The sequence below is a fragment of the Python bivittatus genome, unplaced genomic scaffold (genome assembly GCF_059951505.1).
Source record: "Python bivittatus isolate LINGU-HERP-01145 unplaced genomic scaffold, Pbiv_v1 ctg000070_np1212, whole genome shotgun sequence".
Lineage (NCBI taxonomy): Eukaryota > Metazoa > Chordata > Lepidosauria > Squamata > Pythonidae > Python > Python bivittatus.
In genome coordinates, this window is record NW_028277034.1 from 51703511 (window position 1) to 51718863 (window position 15353).

Genomic DNA, 15353 nt, shown 5'->3' on the forward strand with positions numbered 1-15353 from the left:
GAAATTGGGCTACAGTTTTGTGGGAAGAAGGTTGTGTGCCCAAAGCGATTTGGAATTTCTTCTCTTTCTAAGTAGGGAATGTAAACTATCCTTCTTCAGCCTGGTAACCTCCAGATGTGATGCGACTTCATTCTTTTGATGTCATTGCCTATTGTAACACCCTTCCATTTCATAAATTAATTTTTGAATGGCGTGAAGAAACAGTTCATTATTTATGATGTTAATCAGCTTTACTGAATGGGGGAAGTTTCATCGTTTTCTTTGCTAGTTGTTGTGATTACTAACCCTAACTCCTCTCCCACCATCCTACCCTTTCTCCAGAACCAGAATATCCAAGATGTTCATCTTCTTAGAAAGCACTGAATAAACCCTAAATTTGGTTCCTGGGTCACCTTCTTTCAGCGTATGTAGGAGAAAGCCCACTCTTTTCCTGCCCCATTAAATAGGAAATCTAGAGGTTCTGTCCTAAAAAAAGGAAGATCCATTCAAGTAAAAAATTGAAACTCACCAATGCTCATGATGAAGCCCAAAACTGATCAGAAGCCAGCCCTGAATTTCTTTCTTCTGGTAACCCATTTTAGTTGTTGTACAGTTTATATTCTTCTTTCTTTGCTTTGTTCTATTTAAGTTGCTTGCATTACAGTTACAGTTCTCATAACAGTTCTTTCTTCTTGATTTTATGCCTTGTGCAAGATTTAAGTGGCCAAATTCAAAGTATTAACTGGTTATCTGCATTTATTTCTTCCACTGTTTGCCCATAAATCTACTCAAGTTCAGTTTTCTCTGATGGCCTCCCTCCTTTGAGTTTAGTTGGCTAATCATATGATCCATTCTTAGAGTCTGCTCATTACAGTTTGTTGCTTATTTGATCCAGATTGCCATAAAACCAGCACCCCATAGCTGTTCTTCCTTGCCTTGTTGCCTAATAACTAACAAGGTATTTAATGCACTATCAAAACCCCCCATTAACTCTAAAACATTAGGAAACCAGCACGCAAATGGGTTGTAAAATGCTACTCTAAATGTTAAATGCCATACAATTACTAAGCGCGTTAATTGCTAATGTTTCATTAACCAGAGCTTTAAAAGAGGGGGGAAAACTTGTTTTGGTTGGACTATAATTAGGTAAGGAGCTTGAGCAAATGACTTTGTTTTCCTTGTATTAAAGCTTCCCAGGTAGAATTAAGTCCAAGTCAGGACAGGTCAAGTTCACCATAAATTTTGTGCTTTAAAGTTACTGTTTTTACATTGTACTGTGGTGTATTGGCATAAAATATTGTAATTCAGATCTTGGGACAGTGTCTTCTCAAATTTCTCAGTGCATGGTAGAGAACTCTTTCTGTAACTAGCCTGTTCATAAACAAACTTTATATGCCATAATGCATCTGTTTCCCCCCCCCTTATGCAGTGAGCTTAATTTTCATGACAAACCGCCTCTTGTATCTGAAAATTCATTATCAACAAGATAATTCATCTTGAGGAAGGTCCAAAAACACACTTTGGTAAGGTGTTGCAGAGTGGCATAGTGGTTGAAGTGTTTTTGGACCAGGGATATTGAGGATGATATTGTCTTTCAACCCAGAGTTCAGTGGATGATTGAGCCAATGGCACCCTCTTCTCAGCATACTTCTTAGTTCTGTGGTCAGTTGCTATAAGATGTCACTGAAAAGATGAGATACAAATGCAATAATTGAATAAATAAAATATCCAAATATGTGCAATTACTCTCTCTCTCTCTTTCTCACACACACACACACACACACACACACACACACAAACACGTTTCATTATATAGTGAAACTGCATCTATTTCTAGTTACGTGCTTCCTGCCTTATTCCTTGGAGCGAGCAGGTAATTAATTAGTTCAATAGATGTTGCTAGAAGATTGAAAAACAAGTACAGTCAATATCTTCTTGCTCAGGTCCCTTTCAACTAGATACCACTGAAGAAGAATGACAAATTCTTGGATTATTTGTGCCCCCCACATGTCAGTAGCAAAACTTTGAAAGACATTTACAGGTAGAACCCTACATGCACTGTAGTTCATGAGTCACCATGTTTTCTCAGCAATCTTCATCTCTATATTTAAGTGGGATTTGAAGCAGTTGTATGAAAATACCCTCCTCCTCCCCCCTTTTGTTGACCATGAGTTCTCTGTAGGTGCTGTTGTGTGTTCCTGGGAAGGTGTATGAGCTGTTTGCACAATGCTTTGTTCCCTCTTTGCCACTTTAACACTGTGTGTTCATACCTTTTTCCACTTTCACCAGATCCTCTAGCAGCTACTCTTAATCTCAGCTTCTCTTCCTTTTTAGAGTTCCTTCCTTGGGTGTTGACATTTGGCAGCATCACCTGCTGCTTGGAACCATGCTATTTTACCTCCCCTTTGTTTTGCAAAATAAGCAGTTAATCCTTGGGATTGGCTTTATTCACCGCAAGGCAGAAATGACCTCTTTAAATCTCTCCTTCTTTGTTTTTTGTGGCTGGGCACTGGATTTCTTGGCCTCTTCCATGCCATCCCAGTGTACTCCTTTTATCTTGGCTTCTCTTCGTTTCCCCCAATTGCTTATTTTTGCTGTTGACATTTGGCAGAAACACCTGCTGTTTGGTTCCTTGTTAGTCTATCATTCTGCTGCTCTCTAATGAGCTCAGGGAGAATTTTGTGACAGCTTTCATTCAGGGGCTTCCCATGTTCAAAGCATGAAATAGATGATTGTCTCTCATCCTTGCAAATTCAGAATGACATTAATTAATGAGTTCTTATTACTTATTGCATAACTAATCTATGCTAATAAGGTCATCTGGTCCCCTTGTCTCCATGATTTTTTTTTTTCCAGTTTGAGAAAGTTTTAAGCAATTTAATGGCTTGTTGGAAGGCAAGGTGAGCAGAAGACACTTTTTGTGATTGTTGGTTTGTGAATGCGCATATGTTCATTGTGTATGTGTGCAGGTGTATTATGTAAAACTTTTCCTAGAGCAGCCTCAGCAGCCAACAAACTAGGACTATGTTGGATGAGCAATTCTAGGAATTACACCCGCAACTGGATGGCATCAGATTGAGAAGGGTACTTTACAGCTGGATTTTTTCAAGCATAGCTCTGAAATCAAGTCTTGAAACAGGGTGCATAATGGGCCAGTCACACTTTCTCAGTCCAGCCTACATCTCAGAGTTACTGAAGGCATAAAATTGAGCTGACCCTCATGTACACCATCTTTTGTTCTCAGCCAAAGGTGAGGTATAAAAACAGTAAACAAGGAGGAAGCAGTAAACAAGGAGGAATCTGTTCTTGGATTTTGGACTTCCTGTCTGGCCGCTCCCAGAGGGTTAGATTAGGCAATTAGATCTCCTCAGCTCTTACTCTCAACACTGGTTCACCACAGGGCTGCGTGTTGAGTCCCTTACTTTACACTCTTTATACATATGACTGTACCGCCACTCACTTCAGCAATATTATCATTAAATTTGCAGATGATACAACAGTGGTGGAGCTTATCTCCGAAGGAGATGAGTCTGCCTACCGGGATGAGGTGGACCGGCTGCTTTCGTGGTGCGGAGACAATAATCTGGCTCTTAATATCAATAAGACCAAGGAGCTTATAGTGGACTATAGAAGGAATAGATTAGATGTCCAGCCCCTGGTTATCAATGGAGACCGACTGGAGTGGGTGGCCAGTTTTAAGTTTCTGGGTGTTACCATAAAGGAGGACCTGACCTGGGGCGCTCATATTGCAGCCTTGGTTAAGAGGGCCCAGCAGAGATTATACTACCTGAGACTTCTCAGGAAACAACAACTGAATGAAAAACTGCTGGTGACCTCCTACCGCTGTACTATAGAGAGCATTTTTACCTACTGCACCTGTGTATGGTTTGCTAACTGCACAGTGGCAGAAAGGAAAGCGCTCCAGAGGGTTACCACCACTGCCCAGAGGATCATTGGTTGCCCTCTCCCCTCTTTGGAAGAACTTTATAGTTCCCGCTGCCTTAAGAAGGCTCAAAATATTCTTAAGGACCCATCCCACCCCGGATATTCTTTTTTTGAACTATGACCATCTGGCAGACGGTACAGGATAATGAAAACAAGGACAAATAGGCTGAAGAATAGCTTCTATCTTAGAGCTGTAACTATACTGAATTCTATCGTATAGTGCAGTATTAATGCAGCATCAGGGGTTGTGCAATATGGAATGTGAAGGTTGTGTTTTATGTGTGTTATGTGCTCTATGGTTTTTATATTTTTAAAGCTGCACTGGGGTGGCATTTAATTTCGTTGTACGAGAAGTACAAAGACAATAAAGATTACTACTACTACTACTACTACTACTACTATTATGTATGTTCACCACCTGGAGTCATTTATAAAAAAATAATAAAGGCAGGATAAAAATCTAATACATAAACAAAGCTGAGGATCAGTGAAAGTGGATATGTTTTGCATGCAAAATGTATTTAGCATTTCCATTTAGAATAATATATAGGAGGTGATGGAAAGAACTATTAGAGAGCTCCAGCAAGCCAAAGTCAATGCATAGCACAATATTTAAACAAACTGTGTTTTGCATTTTTATTATACAGAATTATAGGGCTGCAAGGAACATTGAGGCCTTCTATCCAATTCCTGCCCAGGGCAGGAATCCTCAAATATCCCAGAGAAATGTCCAACTATGGCTTGAAAAACTCCAGCAATGGACCTCCACAACTCCAGGAGCAGGCTGTTCCTCTGCTTCACAGCTCTCAGGGTCAGGAAATTCCTCCTTATTTCCAGTTTGGATCTCTCTCTGTAAAGTTTCCATCCACTGGTTCTTGTTCTACCCTCAGGCACTATGAAGAATAAATCCATACCCCTTCAGCCTTCTTTTCTTCAGGCTAAACCTAGCCAGTTCTTTTAATTGCTCTTTGTGGGATTTAGCCTCCAAGCCTTTCACCATCTTGGTTGCTCTTCTCTGCATTCTTTCCAGTTTCTCAGCACCCTTCTTTTATTGTGGCAATCAGAACTGGACACCAGATTCCAGGTGTGGTCTGACCAGTGCAGGGTAAAGCAAAGCTCTCACTTCCTGTGATCTTGACATCATATCTCTATTGATGCAGCCCAAAACTAATTGGTTCTTTTGGTAGCTGCAGCACACTGCTGGCTCTTGTTTAATCTGTGGTCTACCAAGACACCCAGCTTCTTTTCACAAGAACTACTGCTGAGCTGGGTGATTATAATTATGTGTCATCAAGTCATTTTCAATTCCTAGCAACCGCATAGATAGATCTTCTCCATGACGATCTATCCCTAACCTGTTCTTTTGGGTCTTCCAATGGTGTACCCATTGCCTATGTAACCGAGCCCATCCATCTTGCTGCTGGTTCTCCAACATCACTTCAGTGTCTCTTTCAGGTCACCTATCTATTAAGGATGAAGCTTGCTGACTGATATAGAGAAGAAACACATTGTGAAAATACCATTAAGGATTTTTTAATAAGTTTTACTATTTCTCCCTTTCATCATGCTTTAGTCCTGTTGTAACAACCCTAGGATGTAGGCATAATGGATCCATGATCCAAAGAATGTTCTTAATGGTACTTTTTTAAGCATCTTATTAAGCATGTCGAATGAGTTGAGATGCTGCACAAAGCCTGGAGATTTTTAGCAAGAGAAATTTGTCTATTGCACATGCAGGTCAAATAGGAGGAGAAGTTCATTACTTCAGGGTAATTAGCTTGACCCTTGATTGTATGTGATGTATGCTTAGCACAACCTGTTCCCTCTGGAGACCAAGATGAAAATATGCTGTTCTAACTAAAGAGAGCATGAAAATAACTAATGAACGGCCCATTAATTTCCAGTGGCACTAAAATGAGCATGTGGTGGAGCTTGAGACGCAGCAGATCTTGTGATTCACAAAATTCTGCATTTGGAACTTTATCATAACTCCAGACAAAATGCAACTAACGCTAAGTCAAAAAGAAAATAGGAGAATAGACAATACAATTGTACAGTTCTACTTTAATTGTAGAAATGGAGGGATTCATTAAATGCATAAACAGCATGTGCATATAGAAACTGTTGAGGCAGTTGAGTCTCCACTGTTGCTCGTGTGACTAATCAGATGCTTGGTTATTCATGTTGGCTGGGAGATAATGAGAATTACAGGCCGTGCATTTGGATGCCTAAAGCAGAACACATTGCTTCATTGGAGAAAAGTTGAGATATTGCTGCTATTATTACTACTACTACTACTACTACTACTACTACTAGTCGCATGGTCAGCCAGATGTTTAGATTGGATTTGGCATTTTTATCCACCTATTGAGTCCTTCTCAAGGACCTGGGATGGGCAGATGTTGTTTGATGGTATTATTATTATATACACAACAACATGAAATCACAGCTGCCAGTTCTGTAGCTGGTGTTGGCCTTCATTCGCATCGAGTTCTTCCCAAGAACCTAGGATGTTGTAATTTATCCATGTAGTATATATGCAGGTCCAAACAGTGTGGCCTTTTGTAATTGACAGATGGAAATTTTGTCAATGCACAGATATTCTAAGGGCCATCCAAGGCCTCTTGGTATGGCACCCAGTGTGCTGATAACCACTGGGACCCCCACTGCTCGCTTATGCCACAATCTTTCAACTTTGACTTTCAGATCTTGATACTTTGTGATCTTCTCCAATTCTTTGTCTTCTTTTCTACTATCCCCTGGTATTGGCACATCAATTATCCACACTTTCTTCTTTTCAACCACAGTTAAATTTGGTGTGTTATGTGCCAAAACTGTTTATTTTCAGAAATCCCACAGTATTTTAATCTGCTGCTTATTACTACTACTACTACTACTACTATTACAATTATTCATTATTATTGCAGGTATTGGCAGATTAGGAGGCACTCAGTGTAGTGGAACATTTAGTGGTGGTCAAAAATCAGCACCTTGGTCAGCGTTCTATGGAACCAGAGATTCTGTTACAGTACTCAATAGGGCTTTGGACAGGAAGCCAATAACCTCAAAACTCACTGAAATTATTGTGTAAGGGTTGTGTATACTAGCTGTTACCTTTCCTAAAACATTGATGTGGCAATGAATTAAGAGGATTCCTCAAAAGTAATCATCCTTGTTCAAATAAGGAGTTTTCTCTTGGAGTTACTGGAGACGTTGCATCTCCTATGGAGGCTCTTCTGACAAAGGTTTCTCTTACCAATTGATTTCTGAGAAAGGATAAATTAATTGTGATTTCCTGAATCACTGGGCCACTTCATTAAAGTAAAAATGTCTGGGATTGAGACCTAGGACATGAGGAAAAGATCAGGTTCAACCTCAAAAAGATGGATTAGTTGGGACAGAGGTTGGTAGAATATTTGCCAAACGTCATCTAGCTGGATGAATTAAATTGGAGCCAATGAACTATCTGCTTTCTCTCTTATAAAGAGTTGCACTGGATAGCCTTGACTGGGGTGGATACTTTGTTTGAGTCCGTCCTCCCTCCCTCCCTCCCGTATCTGTGGTATATAGTTTGGGAAGTATTGTTCTATCAGTCTTTCAATTATTCAAGAATGGTTCTTGAGCAGATCACAAGGTTTTTCTGTCAGGCTCTTTTTAAACTATAGTCTGTTGTTTTTTTTTTAGTCTTTTTGGCTGATTAATCAGCAGGGGAAGGCTTTAACTGGCAGGATTAGACATTAGTAATACTAATTTATACATGGAGTAAGTAATGAAAATGATTAACTTAACAATACAGTTTTTCTTTGTCTAATAATAAAGAGTAATGCCCAGACAAATATTAAAGCAACAGGATATTTTAGAATTTAGGAACTCTAAGCTAGGATGCATTCGCTTACTTTCTACATGTCATTATACTCTGTGGACTGGCAGCCTTAAGAATATGAGGTGAACCCTTAAAATGTGAGAAATACTCTTCGTGAGTCCCTGGAAATTCTTGTGGTGATGCTTGCCAAAACTGACCTATAGGTAACCTATAGGCTGAGTAGGAGTTTAAGTTGAGTTGGAAAATAATGTGTAGAGTAGAAGAACAGATCAGAGAGTCAGGAGAGCTGCAGTTTGCCCAAAGTTCCAGCCTGAACAGGAAGTACTTAAGTTATTTCCCACTGCAGTGTGTTTAGGCCAACTTAAATGAGTAGAATCACTCCCATACATAGACATCCTTGTGAGGAGGGAGCAAGGATGATAAATGACATCAGATGTCATGATGATATCATGCAAATGACGTGACTTTGTATCATTTGCATGATGATGTTATGGTGCATGTGTGTTATTTTGATTCCATCGTGGCTTCTACTGGACATCTGTGTTCCTATATCGAGGAACTCTCACCATTTAAAACATCTGTCTTGACAGTCTGTATACTCACTATCCATACTTGGGGGACTCCCATTTCTAACCCCATTAGATCCTGATCCTATGTTGTTTTTCATTCTTGATGCATGCAAACATTTTATAATTTACATTTATAAATTTATGTTATTATGAATAGAATCTGTACAGTATTATTTGCTTATTTCTTTATTTCTCACATTTTAAGGGATCACCTCTTATTCTAAAAGCTACCAATCCACAGAGTATAATGAGATATAGAAAGTAAAGCAATGCATCCTAGCTTAGATCTCCAAAATCAATCAATCAATCAATCAATCTATCTATCTATCTATCTATCTATCTATCTATCTATCTATCTATCTATCTATCTATCTATCTATCTATCAGATTTATATCACCGCCCAACTCCCCCACAAGGAGGGACTCTGGGAGGTTCACAACCAAACAATTTAAAATCAATAAAAACATAAATAATACAGTATAAAACTCATCATTTTAGATGAGTTCTGGGTTTTCTGATTGAATTCTACTTCCCTCCTTTGAAATAAGGACAATGAAAATTGGAAGAACAGCAACTCTATTCTGTATCAAACTCCAGATATACATAATTTTTTGCCCGTTGGATTAATTAAGAGAATTAGCTTTAGGGAGAAGAAACTATGTCTGATGAACTGGAATCTAATGCACAAAGCTCAGGTTGAGGTGCTACCCAGTTCTTCACTGTGGATCATATGGATATGCTCATCGTTACTACCTGTGTATCTGTGTTTGAGAGTACACAGAGGGTTGAGCGTACACAGAGTGCACAGACTAATTTGTGATTTATCCCCTAAATTTTGCTTCCCCCTTTTTTTAAATTAAAAGGAGACCTGTGAATTTCCAGTTATCTGAGAACATGAGGTCACAATTAATTAATATTTCCTTTATTTATGTAAACAGCTTTGATCCCTTGTGCCTTTTCTTTTTTCTTTCTCTTTACCCCCACTAGCGTGTCCGATAACTAAATGGAGCAAAGCACACAGCTGTAAAATGAAAAAGAGGGAAAGAGTCTATTTTGTTAAATATTCCCTTTTACATTGGTAATGAGTCTTAGAGGGGCAACACGCTGCCTCGCAAGCCAATGAAAGTTCCCATTTTGCACAAAGGGAGGGGAAATTGGCAATGGGAAGCCACTTCCTCTCCATAAGGTGCCCCCCAGATTGGCTTGAACTGGTTCTCTGCCTATAAAGAAAAGTCTTGAAAGGACCTCAGCTGATCAGAATATGAAAGTTCCCTGGGCATCTACTAGAGAGCAAATTGGTGCTGAGCCTAGACGTTCTGTTCTGTTTTTTTGACGAGGAGCTGTGTGGGCTTGCTGCTGACATCCAGCTTAAATGAGTGGGGAAAGAAGTCTCTTGTCCTCTTGAACTTTACCCCAAGCCTGAAGTTTTAAGAAGTAAGTGTAAGAAAAGAGAAATAGAGACGTAGGTACCTAGGAAGTTAAGGACGAAAAGGAAAAGAAGAGAAAGAACAGCCTACAGTCTAAGTTAACATGTCTGATGGAACAGACAACCAGCAGAAGCAACCCAATGGATATGGAGAGATGGTGAAGGAGAGGAACCGTGCTTCCTTGATTATTCTTCAGTCCGTTAACCGCAGTATTTTCACCTCTGCAGTCTCTCCCGCCGCCGAGCGCATCCGTTTCATCTTGGGTGAAGATGATGACAGCCCTGCGCCACCTCAGCTCTTCACAGAACTGGACGAACTTCTGCCTGCGGACGGGCAAGAGCTGGAATGGAAGGAAACAGCCAGGTGAGTAATGTTGAATGAGTTGGTTGGGATTGCTTTTTATCTCTGAAAAGAAGACGCAAGTCCCATGCCCAACAATCTGGACCAATTTTGCATATTAATTTGGGGGAGCCACTTTTTCCTAAAATATGAGGTTCTACAGAGATAATTATTCTCTGATGTTCAGGAAAGTACTTCTGAACAGCAAGCATTTATTCTAACATTTCCTTTTAAGTACTTCTTCATAAAGCTTATTGGAATTTGCTTTATTCCAATGTACAGAAAAGGATATATTAAAGTGACTTACATTTCATATTAAGAATTTTTAGTGCTTAAAATAGTTTTCAAATATCAACTTTTTACATTTTAGAAAACTAGATTGTAGGTAGGGGATCTGTATATGTGCTGAATTAAGCAGCCCCTCATTCAAATCTTACTTTAGCCAATAACTTACTGGATGGTTTAGGCATTCTCTTTCTGCCTCAAATCCCTTTCTGTAATACAGAAATAATAGAACTAGCCAACTTCACTGTGTTGTGCTAAGGATTACTGAGATATGATCTAGTTTATAGAATGCACTAAGCCATAAATGAGTATTTAGTTTTGGCTGAGCATGCTGCATGATCCCTGTCATTGTAAAATCCTGTTTTATGGCTCAGTATATCATGTGAATTCATGATTATGGTTTATGTAGTAAACCATGGGATAGCATGATGTGTAAACTAGTCTGTGTATGTGAAATATTTTGTCTACTCAAAAAGCAAGTTATAAAACATGACCTGGTTTTTATGCTTTGCAACATAATAGTTTATTCATGGAAGTCATGGAAATATTCATGGAAGTCCTGGTGATCAGTGGTTATCAGCCTTGATGTCAGTTTGACTGCCTCTGAAGGCCATCTGCTGGGAGACTTGTCGGCTTCCTTGTGCAGATGGTTGGCCACTATGAGAACAGGCTACTGGTCTAGATGGCCAGGGGTTCAGTCCAGCTGGGCACTGCTTATGTTCTTAGTGGTGAAATGGAATCATGTTATCGTGACACAATCAAATACTCAATGTATGGATTTTCAACACCTTCAGTTATTTCATTCTGGGGCTAATTCAAATGAAGCACTTTGAGAGTGGCTGTTGAATTCAGACAAATACAAAAACAAGCATTTGGTTTCTTAGTCGATTCCAACTAATTTATGGCCTCTCTGGAAGAGATGCATAGAGATAATTGTTCCAGAGTAATGACCCAGTTAAGCAATAGTTAATGAAGATTCCATTAATGTAATCAGGTTAGTGATTCCATGGACCTTGCTTGCTTAGCTGAATCTTTGCTGTGACGTTATAATAACTTATCTTTCTGCCAAGTCTGAACTCTTTATTTTTCACTTTGGGGAAAATTACTGGGTCAGTGCCGAACGAAGCGCTGACTCAGGATTGTCCAAGATCCATGTCATCAGTGCTTTTAAATATTAGCTTTTCAGTTTTCTCTTGTTTTTTAAGCCCTTCTAACTTACCTTTCCACATTCTGCCTTAAGAGATTTTTTAAAATTGTCTATCAGTTATGGTAGATAACTTCCCTCTGTGTGCATATCTGTTCGTAATATTTCTAATATTTCTGTTCTTTAAGGCAGCTCCATATATTATTATTTCCCTAGACAAATGCTGGCGTTATGCATTGATCTCTTTTGCAGTAAATATCAAGATGTGGCCAAGTGTGCACCATTCATCATTCAGTAGGCACACATCTTTCCAATCTACACTCATTTAAGACATCTAACTGGCCAACTTTCCCAAGCAGGTAAATGTGGGAAATCTGTGTATTTATGGTTGTTGCTGCATGCTCACGCATATTGTGGGAAATGCAACACTGTTTTTTGCATTGAAAATAGGAAACTGTCCTTGATAGGTCAATGTTAGGAGACACTTCCTAACAGGAAGAACATGTTGACAGTGGAATCACTGACCTCTTCTTTTGTGTGTTCGGGTAGAAGCTAGATAGCTATCCATCACAGATGTTTTAATTTGAGTTCCTGTACTGAGCTGAGATTGGAATAGATAGTTCCCGAATCCTTGCTACCCTATGATTCTATGAATAACCCATTATTCATAGAAATAGCCAAAAAATTAATCTGGGCATTTGCCTTTTGTTTTGCATTAATTCATTCCAACATTTTCTCAGCATTTTCTTCTATATTCACCACTAGTGTCATTGTCTTTGCTAAGAAGCTTACAACCAAGGCTGCTTGAGTATTGGACCTTTATGAATTCTATTGCAAAATGACCTCCTCTGGGACAAATGTACACATTTTATATAATTAAACTATGGATTTCTAAAGTCTCTGAGTTTTGGGCTGCTATTTCCTGCTTAAAGAACAAAGGACCAAAATGCATTTAAATTGCATATATCTGTAATATAACGCAATGCATTTAGAAGTGGTGCAATACATAACAGAACTTGTTTAAATAAAATAAATGCAGAAGAGTGTGCATTTTGTGAGAAAATATGTTTAGAGTGCATATTTAAATGTCTCTCAGTAGGAATTTTCAGTAGGTGGACCTTTTTAAAAAAGCATATTAAGTTAGAAATGGGATGGAGAATACAAGGGCTTGTTTATTCTTTTGTCACCTACCGACTGATTCTAAAAAAGTAGTCACCCAACTGTGGCTTTTGGATATATGTAAAATTGACTCAGATCACAAAGAGATTCTCTCTCTATTCTCACTTGGGACATCTGAGATCATTCCTGTTGAGTTGCAGCAGTGTTCATCCACTATAGGAACCTTCTCCAGACCTGTGCCCTTCAAACGTTAGGGCTAAACTTCAGTTCGCAGCATTCTTTGCTACCAATGGATAAGGAAAAACTACCGTTAGTTAATTTCATTTAATTCTTGCTTAGAATAACCATCTCATAATAAATCTGTTCACCTGGAATGACAGGTATCTTGCCCCCCTTTTTTCCAGCTGTTGAAGCCACCCCTCTCCCCCCTCCCATATTGCCAAAATCTGATGGCAAACTGTGGAATTATGGGCGCAGTGAATGGAAGATAGTTCTCGCAGTCTGGAGCACTTTCTTATTTGAGTAAGATGAACTGTTTAGATTCAAACTGATTTTAAATATGAGCTGTGCACCAGCATTTGCGAGTTAGGTTAAATTTGCCCAAGAAACCTGGAATGCTGTACTGTGGGAATTCAAACTTTGCCCATCTAGGCTTGTCCATCTAGCCCAAGATCACTTCTATAGCAGATCTTGTTCACATCATTGATCCCTGATTTTTTTGTAAAAACTGGAAATGCCAGAACCTGACAATTTGCGCATACTAAAGAATGTGTGGAGCTACTACTAATCTGTACAACACAAGTGATTTACTTCCTGGTCTGGGTACAGACACTTCCTGATTAGAGGAGATATTGGGAATCATTTGGAGGAAACATAGAATGCACCTTCCAGAAATGGACAAGATAGATCTTTTAGCCAGGGTGTTCTTTTGATTATCTTAAATGTTTAAGTTACAGCAGTACAACTCTGCCCATTTCCATAATTTTGATTAACTGCAGCTTGGCATTTTGGCTTGTCTCCAGTTGTACAACTACGTATTGTCCACTGAAACGTATTTCAGCCTTACTGAGTTATGATTTGAATGTTGCCTTCTGGCTTCTGCAAGTTAGCAGCATGTCAATGCTTTGTATATATGCAGAATTACGCTGAAAATATCCTGGAAGGGGCAGAGTTAGGAAGAAGCTGATTTATTCAAAACAGATTAGCCTCCTTGTCCAGACAGCCCAGTGTTGTTATCCAATTCTTTTCATTGGTGAGGTTGCAAAATGTACTTGATTTTTTGCATTTGTATTTTTGGCTAGCTTCCTAGAACTGTTAGGAAAAGTGAGATATAAGCACTCTAAATAAATAAATAAATCAGAACACGTTCAAAGCATATGTTCACAATTGAGCTGTATTCTGTTTTGCTATATGTTCCTCTCAAATGTTGGAATGGCAGAATGCTTAATATGAGAGTACTTTTATTTTTTCCCTGTTGTTCTATTTTTGTCTTTGGAAGGAAGTATTTTTCAAGAGCCAGTGTAGGATACTGGTTAAATTACTGAATTAGAAGCTGGGATACCCTTGGACACAGAAGCCAGCCTGGCAACCTTGGGTCAGTCACTCGTAGTCCCCAAATAGCGTCAGACTCTGTGACATGGCAGCTGAAAAACAAACCCTTGTTGCATTGTGCATTGATGACCTTGTCACATGAACTAGGTGAGCACAGTGCAAACAAGCAGACTCTGCAATCAAGTAGGACAGACTTGGAGAAGGATTTTTTCATGTGGAGGAGAGTAGCCTTCCACATGCAGTGTGAAATAGTACAAACCTGATATAGGCTGATCATGGTATTGAACATTTGACTTAAATCAGGAGTGGGCAAACTACAGGGTTTGAAGGATTGATTTTGTGGGTGTTATTATTTTCTGTTAGTAAACAAACTCCATAATTTAGAATCAGTTGCAAAGTAGTGGCAAAGAATTAGAAACAGAGGTGTCTCTGAGCATATATTCAGCCAAATAATTTATTTTCAGTACTTAAGTCAAGCTTGCCTTCCAGCCCTGCAGAATTCATTTTGATTTTCCTTTCTTGCATTTCAGAGTGAAATGGCATAGTGTTGCTTTTGATATGTATCATGCAACTATGTCTGTTCTTATTTCCTTAGCATGAGAAATAGATTTGCTTCTTGGGCTCCTCAACCCATAACCTCCATATATGCAACTGAATTTCAGATGGTGGTAATGGTGAGAGAACCCAGTTTGGTTCATATGAAAATAGTAGGTTCAGGTGCATAATCTGAATCTGGCTAGTAAGATGGAATAAAACCCAATTCAGTTTGTTTCCCTCTGTTTCCCTTTAAGTACAAAAACGGGGGACATAGTAACATTCTAGACAAATAGTCAATTAGACAAAAGACAAATAGTCTTCTGCAACTGAGATGCCTTCCAGATGTCAATTCCCCAGCCAACATGAGCAAGCTGAGAAAACTGCGAGTTGAAACCCACTCCTCTGGGGGTCACGTTATTGGGAGAGGCTCCTTAGACAGACGAGGGGAAAGACTTGCTTTATTGTTTTAATCAAATGAGAGTCATACCCTTCCCCCATTTGCCAGGGTTCATACTTATTTTTGCTTTTTACTTACTGTCATTGATAAACTATGCTTTGTGACTGTGGATTACAACACAATATGTGAATCCAGCCAGTTTTGATTTATTTAGCAAACCATGGATACATTTGTCAT

The 15353-nt window shown here is 39.1% G+C and overlaps 1 protein-coding gene across 2 annotated transcripts in view; it reads left to right on the forward strand.

Annotated features, from left to right (window-relative positions):
* The window catches only part of SLC4A4 (solute carrier family 4 member 4), a 183529-nt gene that overhangs the window by 81501 nt on the left and 86675 nt on the right, over positions 1 to 15353 (forward strand). For both annotated transcript variants that reach the window (XM_088133174.1, XM_088133175.1), the window contains exon 4: positions 9972 to 10107. In XM_088133174.1, coding sequence (XP_087989300.1) covers positions 9972 to 10107 — 136 coding nt within the window. The remainder of the gene's footprint in view (positions 1 to 9971; positions 10108 to 15353) is intronic.